Below are 15,025 nucleotides of genomic sequence, written 5' to 3'. Positions count from 1 at the left end.
ATTTACACATATACTGTTTCTACGGGAAGAAGGCGTGAACCCAATTTATTTTCAAATCTTCCCACTGGGTCACGCTAATGACCACAGGTTTCAGCCCTTTTACACCGAATTCAGGCTTGGGCTAGAGCCTCAGAGTCCTCAGTCCCTTGCTGTTTTCTTCATGGCTTTTGGGATGTCCCCTCCAGCTCACCCCTGCTCAACTCACTTCAGCCAGCATGGTCACCTAGATATTATTGTTGCAATGAGATCTATAGAGCAAGCCATCCTATCATCACTGATAACTTTCATGAAGATTCTGTATTAGTCCGCTCAGGCTGCCCTAACAAAATACCACAGCTAGGTAGCTTAAACAACAAATTTATTGTCTCACAGTTCTGGAGGCTGGAAGTCCAAGATCAAGGTGTCAGCAGGTTAGATTTCTCTTGAGGCCTCTCTCCTCAGCTTCCATATGGCCATCTTCTTGCTGTGTCCTCGCATGGCTTTTTCTCTCTGTGAGTGGATCCCTGGTGTCTCTTCCTCTTCTTACAAGGACACCAGTCTTATTGGATCAGGGCCCCACCCTTATGTCCTCATTTAACCTTAATTACCTCTGTAAAGAGCCATCTCCAAGTAGTCACATTGCGGGTTAGGTCTTTTAACATATGAATTTGAGGGGAGACACAATTTGGTCCATAACAGGTTCTGATATAGTTAATAGAATCTTTTTCTTCCAACTGCACTTGCATTCATTCATTCAAGAAATATTTATTGAGTGTTGTCTATGAGCTAGAGACTATTCTGGATGCTGAAAACATGACAGCAAAGGAGACAAAGAACTGTTTCTTCCCTTCGAGAGCTGCCATGGGTCAGGCAGATTCCACACTCAGTCAACGAGTTCTATAGGATTTAAGATGTGATGAGCCCTATGGGGACAAATAGACTGGATTAAGGGGATGGTGAGTGCCAGGTGGGTGTGGCTGTAAATAGGTGGGTCACGGGCGCCTCTCTGAGCGGTGACATCTCGGCAAGTCTCGGAGGTGAGAGAGAGAGTGTGTGGCCAGGGTGGGAATACACCTGTCACATTCGTGGAACTACAGGAAGGCCCGCAAGTAAGCAGAGGGAATGAGAGGAGGTGGGAGGGAGATGGGTGTCCAGGCACTGTCAGTACTTTGGCTCTTTCTCTGGGAGAAATGGGGATTCTGGGTGCTTTTGGGTGGTCCTTGCTTTGGGGGAACTTTCCTGCCCCTCTAGATTAGCTGTTCTAGAGAAGGTGACAGATGGTTCAGACAAGTTTAGGAGGGAGAAAGGGTACATGGCAGGGGCACAGGCCAGAATAAGATGTTGGGGTAGGAGGGACTTAGTGGGCACGAGGGGGAAGAATGAGGCTGCTTCTGTGGTGGACACCAGGTCCCCAGAGGGCACATTTCACCGCTGGTCATGGGTGTCCTCTCCAGCACCCCTTCTCCTTGGTGACTTCTCCCAGCTCTCAGCCAGACTCTCAGGAAGTAAGAAACTGCTTTCTGCAGCAGGATGGCTGGGCAGCTCCAGTCCACATGTGGTGAGCAGGGGACCACAATCCACCGCCTTTAGCTTAGCAGGGATTCTGAATTTCTCTGTCTGCTCTGGCTCACCCAGAGGGGGTCACCAAGGATACCGTTTGTTCCATGTCATCTAATCTATTTTCTAGCGTGGGCATTTAGTGTACATCGTCTGGCTTCTATCCGGGAATCCACAAAGCGCACATGTAAGTGGGAAGGACTGGAGCCATCCATCCATCTTCCCTCTCCCCCGCCCTCCCTTTCTCCCTTCCTCTCTCCTTAACCTGCACAATTGTTGGCTGTGTCATTGGTCCAGTACACGTTTCTTGAGATTCTTCTCTGTTCCTGACACTGCCAGGCACAGGTCATGGAAGGGTGAGCACTGTTTGAAGTGACAACGGAGATTGGGGTTCTGGAAGAGTATTCTACGGAAAGGATGAGGCTTGAAGAAGGGTGAGAAGGATCCAGCAGGGCTGATCCCAAAATCTGGGAGAATTTTATGCTGTGAAGGAGGAATGTCCTATTGGAGCCCAGTGGAAAACCAGAATAGAGTAAGGGGATTATGAGTGTTGCCACGGGGGCGGAGGTGGAGGGCGTGGGTGCAGCTCTAATTAGGCTGGTTAGGGAAGCCTCTGACGAGGTGACATCTCTCAAAAGGGGAAGGGTGTGTTTCCGCATCACAATCACGCTCGAGCTGAAACCACGTCCACAGGTGGCATCACATTTTATAATTTTAATGGTTGAAGGGAAGGCTTTTGGTCTGCCTGTGTTGTAGCTTAGGAAGGGGAGGGCTCGAGTGGCCAGCTTACCCAAGGCAGGCGTAGAGATGACCCCCAGCTCACCATCCTGACCCGCTGTAGCAGACTGCTGGGACCTTTTGTTCTTTTTTTTTTCTTTCTCTCACGTACTTGCCCTAAATGAGCCAAGCACAGTGTGGAAGCCAGGAACACAAAAGTGAGGAGGCTGGGCAAGTCCTGCCTTCCTGGAAATGACAGTGGAGGGTGTCCCACACCGTGAAGAGTGTGTGTGATGGATGTGACAGCTGGGGAATTGCAGGGTGGCCCGAGCCAGTCCAGGGTGGAGAAGCAAACTGTAATCTGAGGTCGGAGAGAGGAGTGGGAGTTGGGAGTTGGCCTGACCGAGAGAGCCCTGTGTGGGAGGGAATTCCAGGCAGGGGTGGGCGGGGGTGGGAGGCATCTGGGCGGGAGAGGATGGTGGTGCAGCAAGCAGCAGATGGAATGGGGGAAGAGAGGGGGTGGGGAGGTCTTAGGAGGTGGAGGTGACAGGCCCTGGTGATTAATTAGGTGGGGGACTAGGGGTGCGCTGGGTGGAGGAGGATGCACAGTTGGGGTGCAAGGACACCTGTGGAGGGAGGTGCTTCAGGCTGAGCTGGGGAGCCCCAGGGAGGACCAGGGGGAAGTGATGGGTTTGGGGAGCCAGTGGACCATCCAAATGGGAGGGGTCCACAGGGCCGTCAGAGCTCGGGGAAGAGGCATAAGCAGGATGTAGGTGTTGGGACTGGTCAGCATATGGACGGTCGTAGGAGTCCTGGAAGTGGAGGAGATGGACTGTACATGCCTAATGTGAGGAAGGATGGGGCCTGGGGCAGAACCTTGGGAAGACTGGGCTGGGAGGAAAAGCAGGAGACCAGGAGGGAGGGTGACCTCGTGGACTGGGTAGTCGGGAGGCACCGGGGACCCTGATTAGGACTGCAGGGAGTGACGGGGATGGAAGCTGAGCGGCAGGGGCTTCCTGGCTTCTCTTCCTGCACAAAACTTGCAAATCCTAACAGTGGACACTTATCGAGGGCTTCCAGAAATGTCCCTGGTGCTCACCATCCTTCCTGGGTTTCCTCATTTATATCCCCAGCATCCCCATGAGGTAGGCACTATTATCCCCCCTCTGTTTTTTATAACAGCGAGGAAACTAAGGTCCAAGCTACCAGGTGGCAGAGGTAGGCTTTGAAGTCAAGGCACCCAATCTTGGAATCTGCATGTCTGGCTGCTGTGCCGTTCCACCCTCTGAACTGCCGGGGTGTGGAAAACTGGGGGAAGGCAGGAAAGGAACTATCAGATCTGACCCCAGTCCTTGAAGAATGGATGCTAGCCCTTGGTTCTTACAGTTACACTCTTCTGCATAGTAGAATTGTGCGATGCTCGGGTGGTCCATTAGTCTGCTCGGGTGGCCATAACAAAAGACCACAGACTGGATGGCTTAAGTGACAGACATTTATTTTCTCACAGTTGTGGAGGCAGGAAGTCCAAGATCAAGGTGCCAGTAGGGTTACTTCCTAGGGAGGCTTCTCTCCTTGGTTTGTAGATGGCCTTCCTCTTGCTGTGTCCTCACATGGCCTTTCCTCTGTGCATGTGTAGAGAGAGAGAGATCTCTGGTATCTCTTCCTTTTCTTATATGGACACCAATCCTATTAGATTAGGTCCCCACCCTTATGACTCATTTAACCTTTTTACCTCCTAAAAGCCCTATCTCCAAATATAGTTACATTAGGGGTTAAGCCTTCAACATGTGAATTTGGGGGCGGGGTGTGTGTGGGGAGACAGTTCAGCCCATGACAGATGGTCATCTTAAATCACTATAAAAAATCTGAATTATGGCCACAAATGGGCCTGAAGATCCATATCTCTCTCATAGTGTACACTTGGCATGTAGAACAGTGTCAAATATATTTTAGGTGGTTAATAAATGTTTGCTGAAGAAGAAAAGGTTCACTTGAGTTTAACATACAGTATTTATTAAGAAACCAACATGTTCTGGAAAGGAAGCTCTTTTTGGCTAATTTCCATGTAAAAAGAAAATCCTGCTGATGAGAGCCTCCTATTCTCCGTGCATTCTGATTATTTAAAACATCATGGTATAAAATTGCTTTAATTAAAGAAAGGCTGAACTTACACAGCATACATTGTATAATGGGTAATACATATATGTATATTTCTGTGATATTAGAGAGTAGTTTCTTTGATCAGTGTTTCCCTCCCTCTCCGTTGTATGGAAGATCCATCCATTTTGCATCTGCCTTTTCATTTTGGAGATTGGATATGTGAACAATCCTCGACATGTTTCAGAAGAATGAATTTTAAAGGCAGTGAAGGGTGATCCAGGATGAAGGGATGAATTTTAAATCCTGTTAACTCTGATCCTACGTAGACAGTCTCAACTAAGTCAATATTTAAAGAAGATGAGAGACTAGACTGATATTAAACCTCCTCCTTGGGATTTAAAAGCAACTCTATTCCAGAGAGTTCGAAACACTGAAGTGAGGTTCAGGCTTCTTTTTCTTTTTTTAAATATGCTAAAGCGACAGGTCAAGGAAATGCACATTTTTTTCTTGGCTGAACTAAGCTTGAATGCTTTTCACCCTCTGCAGGTTGCCTCAGTGAAAGTAAAATGATAATGATAATAAGAATGTCAATTTAAGGAGCTCTTACTATGTGCCAGACGTTGTACTGAGTGCTTTACGTACGTTATCTTAGGTATCAGTTGGTTTGTCGGAGTGTGTGCCGTGACTGGAGCCACGTGCTTTTGTGCATCCCGCATTCTAAGTACAATTCTATGTTGGAATTTTTCTCCTAATACGTCACAGGGGCCATTAAGCATGAATGCCTTTCTGCAGCTGGCGCCTCTCCTGGAGAACTGGGATTCACGTGCTTCGGTCCCTCCTCCTTCCCGTGTGGGAGGGAGCGGTGCTTCCCATCCCTGCAGAGCAGACTCTGCCACCTCTTCCTTTCCTTCCTCAGGATCCTTCCTTGCAGTCACCCCTTCTTTCCTGTATCTTCTATTTCACCACCCCATAGCTGCCCTCTCCTCATCTTAGATCTACTCACTTTTTTTTTTTTCTTGGCCTTGGAGGATTTCCTTTTCTTTCGTATGAGCTTAGTTATTTAAAAGTTTGCTGATTTTGTCCATCATTGATAGGTATTTTTTTGGGGGAGCCTGGGGGGTGGGGTGGGGTTGGATTTGCCATATTGTGAGAAGTGCACCTTGTTTTCTTTGGTGGCGTTTGGTCTTCGTTGCTGTGCACAGGGTTTCTCTAGTTGCGGCGAGCCGGGGCTACTCTTCGTTGCTGTGCTCCGGCTTCTCACTGCGGGTGGCTTCTCTTGTTGTGGAGCACGGGCTCTAAGGCGTGCAGGCTTCAGTAGTTGTGGCGCGTGGGCTCAGTAGCTGTGGCTCACGGGCTCTAGAGCGCAGGCTCAGTAGTTGCGGTACACGGGCTTAGTTGCTCCGCGGCATGTGGGATCTTCCCGGACCAGGGCTCGAACCCGTGTCCCCTGCATTGGCAGGCGGATTCTTAACCACTGCGCCACCAGGGAAGTCACAGAAGTGCAACTTCTTAATAAGAAGTTGATGAGTGATCAGTTTCAGCTGTGGTATACTGGCGCTGTGTTAATCTCTCTCTACTAAGTTCCTAGCACCTTAAGACTTTGCTACTTACTCGGAAATATGGGGGCAACCTTTGAAAACGGCTTCCTCTGTAAAATTTCAGAAGGCTTTGCAACTTGGATCCGTCGAAGAGTTGGAGTCTTCGTTTTATTGACCTTTCGCAGCAAAAGTTCCTGTCCCAATGTGCTCAGGATGCAACTCAGAAACTCCCCTGACACCCTCCCCTTCCCTCCCTCCTACCCTCGAGGACCAGCTTGGGAGTTCCAGTGTGGTCCTGGGACTTGGGGCCTCAGTCAGTCTGTGCAGATTTAATTTTACTCTTTAAAACTCTCCTGACTAAAGCAGTTTATCTTTTCAGCTAGAGGCCCATCATCACACTGGGCTCCCCCCAGGTAGAATTAGTGCCTGTAAATCTCTGATTACTGTCAAATTAAATTAGATGCCTCCCTTTGCTGATCATTGATCATTGCCTTTTCCTTAACTTCCAATTCAGTTTTTCCCTTTTCAGTTGTTACAGATGAAGTTGATTAAATGGTTTTGTGTAATCAAGAACGGATTCCATTTTCAGTATTATCAATGCAGAGCTTATAAGTTTAAGGTCGCTTACAAGTAAGGGTGTTTAAAAATAGAGAGGGGGCTTTATAGAAAACCTTCTCCAGGTGAGGCTGCCTAAGGGTTCAGGGTTTTCACTGAGGGACTCTCAAGAATCAGTAGAACTTGGGAACCAAGATGTCAAATGATGGTGGAACAGACACCTGGTGTGTTAGTTTCCTGCTGTAATGCATTATCACAAACTTGGTGGCTTAAAACAACAGAAATTCATTCTCTCACAGTTCTGGAGGCCAGAAGTCCGAAATCGATTTCACTGGGCCAAAATCAAGGTGTCGACGGGGCTATGCTCCCTCTGATGGCTCTAGGGGGATCTGTCCTTTGCCTCTCCCAGCTTCTGGTGCATTATTCCTTGGCTTGTGGCTCATCCCTGCCATCTCTGCCCCGTTCGCCACTTCTCTGTGTATCTGTGTGAAATCTCCCACTGCCTCTATTTTATAAGGACACTTGTGATGACATTTAGGGCCCACCCAGATAATCTCGGTTAATCTCATCTCAACATCCTTCACTTTCTCCAAATAAGGTCACTTTCACATGGTCCACAGATGGGGCCTTAATGTCTTTGGGTGGCCATTATATAACCTACTCCAGGCAATTAAAGAGCTAAATAAATTATCCTAATAATAATTGTGTGCTCTGTTAAGAAAGGCAGATCATTTTACTGCTGGGTTTTGAGACTGCTGTTTATTCAGAGTACATTTAAGAATTTCACTGCCAAAGGGTGTAATTTTTAAAACATTGCAACATAGACTCGAGCAAAGACAGAATCTAATTGTACTTTCCAGCATTCCTCTTTCTCTCCACCTCCACAAGAATGATAGATATATATTTGTATGTATATATATATATGTATAGGTATGTGTTATACATATATACACACAAATGAGTACAGTTTTTAAAGCTTTTCGTTTCATATATACTGGACTCGTAGGCCAAACTACAGCCCACTTCTGTGGGCTGAGGGCGTCAGCCTCTCATGGCCCGGGGACGGTACAGGCCCCCAGCTTGTCTGGTCCAATGGCTGATTGTCCCCTGTTAGTCACATCTTTGGTTTAAGGGCCTGAAAATCTCCATTAATATGGGTGAAGGTGGTCCAGAGATACACACTTCTGGTTATAAGTCCTGAGGATGTAAAGTACAGCCTGGTGACTGCAGTTAACAATACTGTATATTTGAAAGTTGCTAATACTGAAGATCTTAATAGTTCTCATCACACACACACACACATTTGTAACTATGGTGATGGATGTTAACTAAACTTATTGTGGTGACCATTTCCCAATATATACATATACCAAATCCTTATGTTGTACACCTGAAACTAATACAGTGTTATAGGTCAATTATATCTCAATTAAAAAAAAAATTAAAAAAAGACTGTTCCCCAGAAGAGATAATACATTAAGCTGTTACAGCTATTTTTGCTTCAATGGTTAAAAAAAAAAAGGTCACTGATTTGCTCAGTTAGTGACCTGTTGGTCACTCACTGTTTATAAAGTGCTGTGTGCGGTGAGGGGGGAGCAGTCCCTGTTTTAAGGGAGAGGTGGGAGCTTTAAATGGTATCGCAGGCAGTGGGTGTGGTGGGAGCGTAAGGAAGGAGGGTTGAAGAGACTTCCTGGAAGGGAGGTGGGCCTGGAGTTAGCGTCTGCAGGACCAGGCAGATTTGAAGGGGTGAAGTGGGCTTGTGAGTGCAAGCTTGGAGAGTAGCAGAACGTGTGGTCTGGGCGGTGAGGAGACCCGCCCTGGGGAACTGGGAGTCGGGGCTGGTCAGTGGCGGGGCTGATGGGGAGGGAGCTTCATGGCTGGGCTGAGGCTGTGGACCTTGCTCTGTGGGCAGCAGGGAGCCGCCGAAGAGCTTTAAGCAAGACATCAGAGTTCCAGACCCACTGATTTCGAGGATGAATTCGAAGGGCCAGGATGAGCATCAAGGAAAAGAGGTAGCACGCTGATGTCATAGCCCAGGCTAGTGGTGGATAGACTTTTATTTTATTTTATTACAAACTTCTGTCAAGAAAATAACGTTTGAGCCCCTTGCTGCAAACATGTATCTATCTATCTATCATCTATCAATCATTTGCTGATTGATCTATATCACACCTCTGCACATTGAGTGCATTATGAAGCTGTTAAAAAATATAATTACAAAAAAGGAAATAAATAGAAATGGAAGGTCCACTGTTTTTGTCCTGCAGCCCAGTGGCTTGGTAGCCTTGTATGAGAACGTCCCTGGGGTTGCTGGAGTCTCACGTAGAAACAATGCGTTTGGGCGCTGCGAAGCAAGGTCCTAAATGAACCCGACCTGGCATGGGAACAGAGAGGAAGGAAAAGTGAGGAAGGCAGTTAGCAGAAGGTATTGACATGATGTCACTGGCTGGTCACATTAGAGAGGAGCGAAGACATAAGTAAGAAAAGAAGAGGGCCAAACGGTGGTGTGTTTTAAGGCCAGGTGAGTGGATTGGTGACAGCCATTGAAGGAAGGGAGAGTGGGGAAGGGTGCAGACTCGGGCAGAAGGGACAATCTTCCCTTCCTCTCCCTCACGCCATCGTTACTTCCATTCTCCTGTCCCTCCCTCCCCCCTTCCCTCCCTTTATACAAAGCTGGAGGGTCCACACATGTGACATGTTGATTGTGGGGAAGTGACCCAGGAGGAGCACCCAGTGAGCAGCTGAGATACCTCTCTGGAGCAGCAATAGGTTGGGCCTGACTTGGGGCCAAGAGATAACCTGTACAGTGATTCACAGGGAAAGAGGTAACCATTGGACAGAGGTGGCCTGGCCTGAGGTCCTGGTACAGGGCAGAGAAAGGGTGGGGAAGAAGGGCAGGGGTGCCACATCACTGGGCATTGCATCCCCCAGCTCCCTAAACACGCCCTAGAACTGAAGATGGGGCAGATTTGGCCGTTTCAGAAATGGAGTCATGGGGGGACCCAACCTGGAGGGACGGTGGCGAGGCCGGAGAGGGAGCGGGGAGGGGCCCTTTGCTGGAGGAGAACTTGGTGTTTCACCCTGCGGAGAACCAAGTTTAACACTGACTCTTCACGGAGGCTTTTGGACCACCATTTGAGTTTGAGTAAATTTCATTCTCTTCCTTCATAATTGAATCTTTTGATCTTCGCTGATGTTACATCTTTCTTTTCTCCCTTGATGCCACTTCAGATAAAGTTTTTCTCCTGGTGCAGACGAGTAGCTATGTATTTTCCTAGGGTTTTGTGAATAGTCAGGGAATAAACTTTGCCTGCAGTGTCTGACAACAGCCATATTCTTGGTGTCTCCTTAGGTGGCCATAAAAGTCATCGACAAGAAGAGAGCCAAAAAAGACACCTATGTCACCAAAAACCTTCGGCGAGAGGGGCAGATCCAGCAGATGATCCGCCACCCTAACATTACCCAGCTCCTTGATATCTTAGAGACAGAAAACAGCTACTACCTGGTCATGGAGCTGTGTCCTGGGGGCAACCTGATGCACAAGATATATGAGAAGAAGCGGCTGGAAGAACCCGAGGCCCGCAGATACATCAGGCAGCTCATCTCTGCGGTGGAGCACCTGCACCGGGCCGGGGTGGTCCACAGGTAAGGGCCACGCCATGATGCTGATCGCCAACTCTGTGCTGAATGGACAGCACTGTGCTTCAGCGTGCTCCAAGCAAGGTTGATTCCTTGCAGCATGTTTTACAATTCTTCTGCAGTTTTGTTTCATGGACTTGTTTTGTGTGTTGGGTTAATGCTAACATGGGGTTAAGAGAATAACGTCTGAAGCCAGAGTTGCCTGGGTTTGCATCCTGGCTCTCTCCTTTAATTGCTGTGTGCCCCTGGGCTAGTTAGTTAACCTCTCTGAACCTCAGTTTCTTCTTCTGTAAAATGGGAATATTCGTGATACTTATCTCGTGGTTGGTAATAAGGGGAAATGAGTTAATATACAGAAAGAGGGACTTCCCTGGTGGTCCAGTGGTTAAAACTCCACGCTCCCAGTGGAGGGGGCCTGGGTTCGATCCCTGGTCGGGGAACTAGATCCCGCATGCCGCACGGCATGGCCAAAAAAAAATTAAAGAAAAACTATATGTATACGGAAAGAGCTTGGAACAGCGTTTGGTACATAGTAAGGGGCATGTTTAGTGTTGGCGGCTCTTACTATTATTATTTGCAAAGTAATGAGAACAGTTGCTCAGGTGCCTGAAAGAAGCATCAATGTTAAGATGGCGTGAGATTGTTTTTCTGCAAGTGATGGTTCTTTCACTGTATTTGCTTTACATATGGTAGTTGCTAAATAGCTGTTTCATTCAGTGGAATTGAATCACCACGTGAAGTGTGAACTTGCCCTTGAAAGTGAGGCGTGTTCTCCATAAGCCAAACCAACCTTGCAAATAATTATGAAAATCAAACTTTTTTTTTTTTAAACAGCCTGTTCCTTCCTGAGGAGGAGCTTTGCAAGCAAACTGAGCAGAAACAGGATTCTTAGCAGTGTTGCCGTTGGTGGTGGGTGCTGACTTTTAGTGCTAGACTAAATAAGGGCAATACAATACAATAAAATAAAAAAATGAAAGTGCCCTCTTTTCCTCCCAAGGAAGTGTTGACTTCACCAATAAATGCATAGTTCTTCCTTCATGGAGTTATAATTCATAATTACTCTGGGTTGTTGAGAAAAATTAGGGCTCATGTTTGATTCTCATTTACAAAAGCAAGATCAAGGAATTATATATATATGCACACACATATGTTTAAAATTTTTTGTATTGAGATACAACTCACATACCATAAAAGTCACCATTTTAAAGTGTACAATTCAGTCATTTTCAGTATATTTACAGAGTTGTGCAACTATCACCACTGTCTAATTTTAGAATATTTCCATCACCCCAAACAAGAAACCCTGTACCCATTGGCAGTCACCCCCCATTCCCAGCCCTCCCAGCAGCCCCTGGTAACAATGACTAATCTGCTTTCTGTCTCTATGAACTTGCCTATTCTGGACCTTTCATATAAATGGAAACAATATATGGTCTTTTATGAGTGGCTTCTTTCACTTAACTTTACCAATGGGATTGGCACCGGGGGATGCTCTACCTTGTGTGCCTGAATCTGGGACACTGTGGGGAGGTCCTGGGCTCGGGCGGGGGGACACTGGGAGGAGGTCCCGGGCTCTGGAGGGACACTGTGGGGTGGTCCCGGGCTCAGGGGCAGAGGGGTGGCACTAGGGGGATAGAGCCAGCCTTGGCCAGGCCCCATTCAGGCACATCATTTTCTCACTAAGGTAAGAAAACCTCTCCTTGTACATATTTTTAGTCACACACATTGTCACGAAATCACGATTCATTAGAACTCTTTGAGTTTTGATCAGCAAGGAAGGGAACATTCAGAAATTTTAAGTGAATAACACTATTTTTGGCTCTTTCCAACAATACCCTTGTGTAACCTGCCGTGTCAGAGCTCTGCCGTTATTAGGAAAATGATGGTCGTAAGTGCTCCTGGTTCTGTCTTTGGTGATTAAGATGACAAAGGCAGAAACCTGACGAATGAATCAGCTTGGGTTACCCACTCGGCTGGTCACGGCGGCAAACAGAAACCGGGGAAGAGCTTTCCAAGAGACTCGAGGTGTTATTACAAGGGTTTCGTGCTGTCAAAAATCAGATGTGCACCGAGCTTGGAGCTTTGAGGACAGCAAAGGGAAAGCCAGCAAAGTCTGTGCATCGCTCGCTGGTCCCTCCCCCAAGAAATTCTCAACAACCCTTTTCAAGTAATTTTAACAAAATCCAATCCCTCTCAGTGCAATTACTGTCAGAATGTCAAAGGAATGAATTTAATAATGTTTTGATAGCAAGGACAGTGCGCTTTTTCTCTCTCTGATCTCCAGCGTTCTACTTCCTCCCCCCCTTCCCTGGAAATATATTCATCAGCCAATAGTGGCAAAGGCTCAGATCTTTTAAAGTTAGGGAAGATTGGAAATACAGGTGTTGTTTCAGAGGAGTTCTTTATTTTCTTCTCTAGAAATCATGTTAATGAGTGTCACCTATGCACACATGGGCATAGGTGATTAGGTGGTTGAGACAGCACAGGAAAATGTTTGTTTAGAATATATTCATGGGTGGCTGTACCTGGAATGTCTTGATTTTCAAAGGTTCTATACGTCTCATTTTTAGCAGCCGTAATCTGGCTGGTATCCTATATGCTGTAGCCTTTTTCAGTGGTGGAGAATCTTCTCCTTTATGCTACGGAGCTGGAGTGAATTTCATAAATTATTTTGAGGTTAGATTTTTCAAATGAGTAAGAGAGTTTAGATAGCATTTCAGAGATGTCCCGGAGTCCCTAGCGGGAAGAGTTCTGAGCAAACAGATTGGATCATCCAAAAGGATTTAGGATGAATTTTGGTGGCTACATTATATGATTTAAAGGGCTTTTGGTTATGTGTTAGAGGATGCTTTAAAAAGCACAGTTCCTGATGAGGCTGGTACTATATCGTCATGTCATCATCAACTTAATGCCTAGCAGAGCCCTCATTTCCTGTGAAATTAAATCTAAATATTTAATTATCTCCCCAGAACTATTTAAATATCATTTAAAGGAAGCAAATCTTTAAAAATCTTGGAACTATTACAAGTGGAAGGGGAAAAAAGGAAACTAAACGTCTGTAAAGCAGATTTCCTTAGCTGGCAGAGAACTTCATTTAAAACTAGACCTGCCGTATCTTCTGTGTCTTCTACAACAGGGTTGTTGTTCACTTTTGCAAAGTTAGAATATGGTCTTAACTTCTTCATTACACCATTTGAGGACTGCCTGAGATACTTCCGGTTTAAAATCTAATGAGGGTTTTTTTTCTTTTTTTCATTTTCTCTTCCGGTCTCACCCAGCAGGGTGCCATAATCTGATGATTTTCCTATTGTACAAAGAGCGTTGACTCTTCACATCCATCATGAAGAATACTGATTCTGCCAAGAGGCTACTTTGAGATTCCTCTGTTCATTCAAAATAACAAAGTCCAATCAAACTGTACAGACAAAACATACCTGGGTAACTCAGTACCGCCATCCCCTAAGCAGGAAGAGACAAGCCATAGGGGCCCGAGGACCGGGAGAGAGACACAGACGATCAAAGTGAACGGGAGCCTGTGTGTCAACACGGCTGCTCCCAGAGCCGTGTCTTTATTCACTCATCAGTACTGGGGAAGGACCTTCTGCACTTGGGAGGACTGTGGGGCAAGAGAGGGGACTCTTCTTTGTTCTCATGGGCCTGACAAGAAGCAAGCCCCTCCTGTACTGGTGGGGGATTTTAAGAAGTTGTTTTAACTTTTACGTTTCCTTGGAGAGGGGAAAGAGGGCAAGGCAGACGAGAAGGGAGTGACTTCTGCTCGCATCGGGGGCTGTTGGAGATACCAGGGCCTGAGCACACATCTGGAGGTGCTGGTTATATAGATCAGAGGTTTTTTGTTTAATTGAGTTTGAAAAAATGTGACAACTTTGTGGACTGGGGTGCACGGTGGTCGGCCATGTGGATTTTAAAGCCAGACTGCCTGCGTCCACATGCGGGGTCTACCACTTAAAAGCTGAACTGTTGCTGGACTTCCCTGGTGGTGCAGTGGTTGAGAATCCGCCTGCCAATGCAGGGGACATGGGTTTGAGCCCTGGTCCAGGAAGATCCCACATGCCACGGAGCAACTAAACCCCGTGAGCCGCAGCTACTGAGCCTGCGCTCTAGAGCCCGTGAACCACAACTACTGAATCCACGTGCCACAACTACTGAAGCCCGCGAACCACAACTACTGAAGCCCGCGTGCCTAGAGCCCGTGCTCCGCAACAAGAGAAGCCACCGCAATGAGAAGACTGCGCACCACAGCGAAGAGTAGCCCCTGCTCGCTGCAACTAGAGAAAGCCCGCGTACAGCAATGAAGAACCAACGCAGCCAAAAATAATAAATAAATAAAATAAATAAATTTATGAGGAAAAAAAAAAAAGCTGCACTGGGCAAATCACTTAGGCTTTTTTGCCTCGCTTTCCAGAGCTACACAACAGGGATAAGGGATTATCCACTTCATGTTGTTGTTGTGAGGATTAAATGAGTCAGTTCATGTAAAGTGCTTAACACCGAGACCCTTAGGAAGTACTGAGTACGTGTTTGCCGTAACTACTACTGAGTCCACCTCACTCATTTTATCCACAGAGGCTGAGTTCTGTGTGCTCAAGGCCTCACAGCTGTTCTCTGCTCGTATTGCCCTTGCAATCTTTGGATGAATCGTATTCATCCTTCGGGTCCCAGCTAGGAAGCTCATGTCCTCCAGGATGCCCTCCAGGCTAGGACCCCCGGTCATAGATTCCCCAGCACCTTCTACTTTGATTTCCAAACACTTTTCACAAGATAACTGGCTTGTTTGCTATCTGTCTTCTGCATAGGCCACCATATAGCCCAGCGCCCAGCCCAGTACTCACACAGAGAGACTTTGTTGGATAAATGAAGGGAAACTGAATGGATACAGTTAGTGTCCGAGTTAGCACTGGGATGGAAGCTTTTGGTCACCC

At 46.8% G+C, this 15,025-nt stretch overlaps 1 protein-coding gene across 1 annotated transcript in view; it reads left to right on the top strand.

Moving 5' to 3' along the window:
* Window positions 1-15,025, top strand: part of HUNK (hormonally up-regulated Neu-associated kinase) — a 103,042-nt gene that overhangs the window by 30,409 nt on the left and 57,608 nt on the right. Inside the window, exon 2 of the mRNA XM_061193995.1 lies at window positions 9,799-10,091. Within this exon, the coding sequence (XP_061049978.1) occupies window positions 9,799-10,091 (293 nt within the window). The remainder of the gene's footprint in view (window positions 1-9,798; window positions 10,092-15,025) is intronic.

This window comes from Eubalaena glacialis, chromosome 6, assembly GCF_028564815.1.
Source record: "Eubalaena glacialis isolate mEubGla1 chromosome 6, mEubGla1.1.hap2.+ XY, whole genome shotgun sequence".
In the NCBI taxonomy this organism is placed as follows: domain Eukaryota; kingdom Metazoa; phylum Chordata; class Mammalia; order Artiodactyla; family Balaenidae; genus Eubalaena; species Eubalaena glacialis.
The sequence above is the reverse complement of the archived record's forward strand: the minus strand, read 5'-3'. Positions and strand labels throughout refer to the sequence as shown.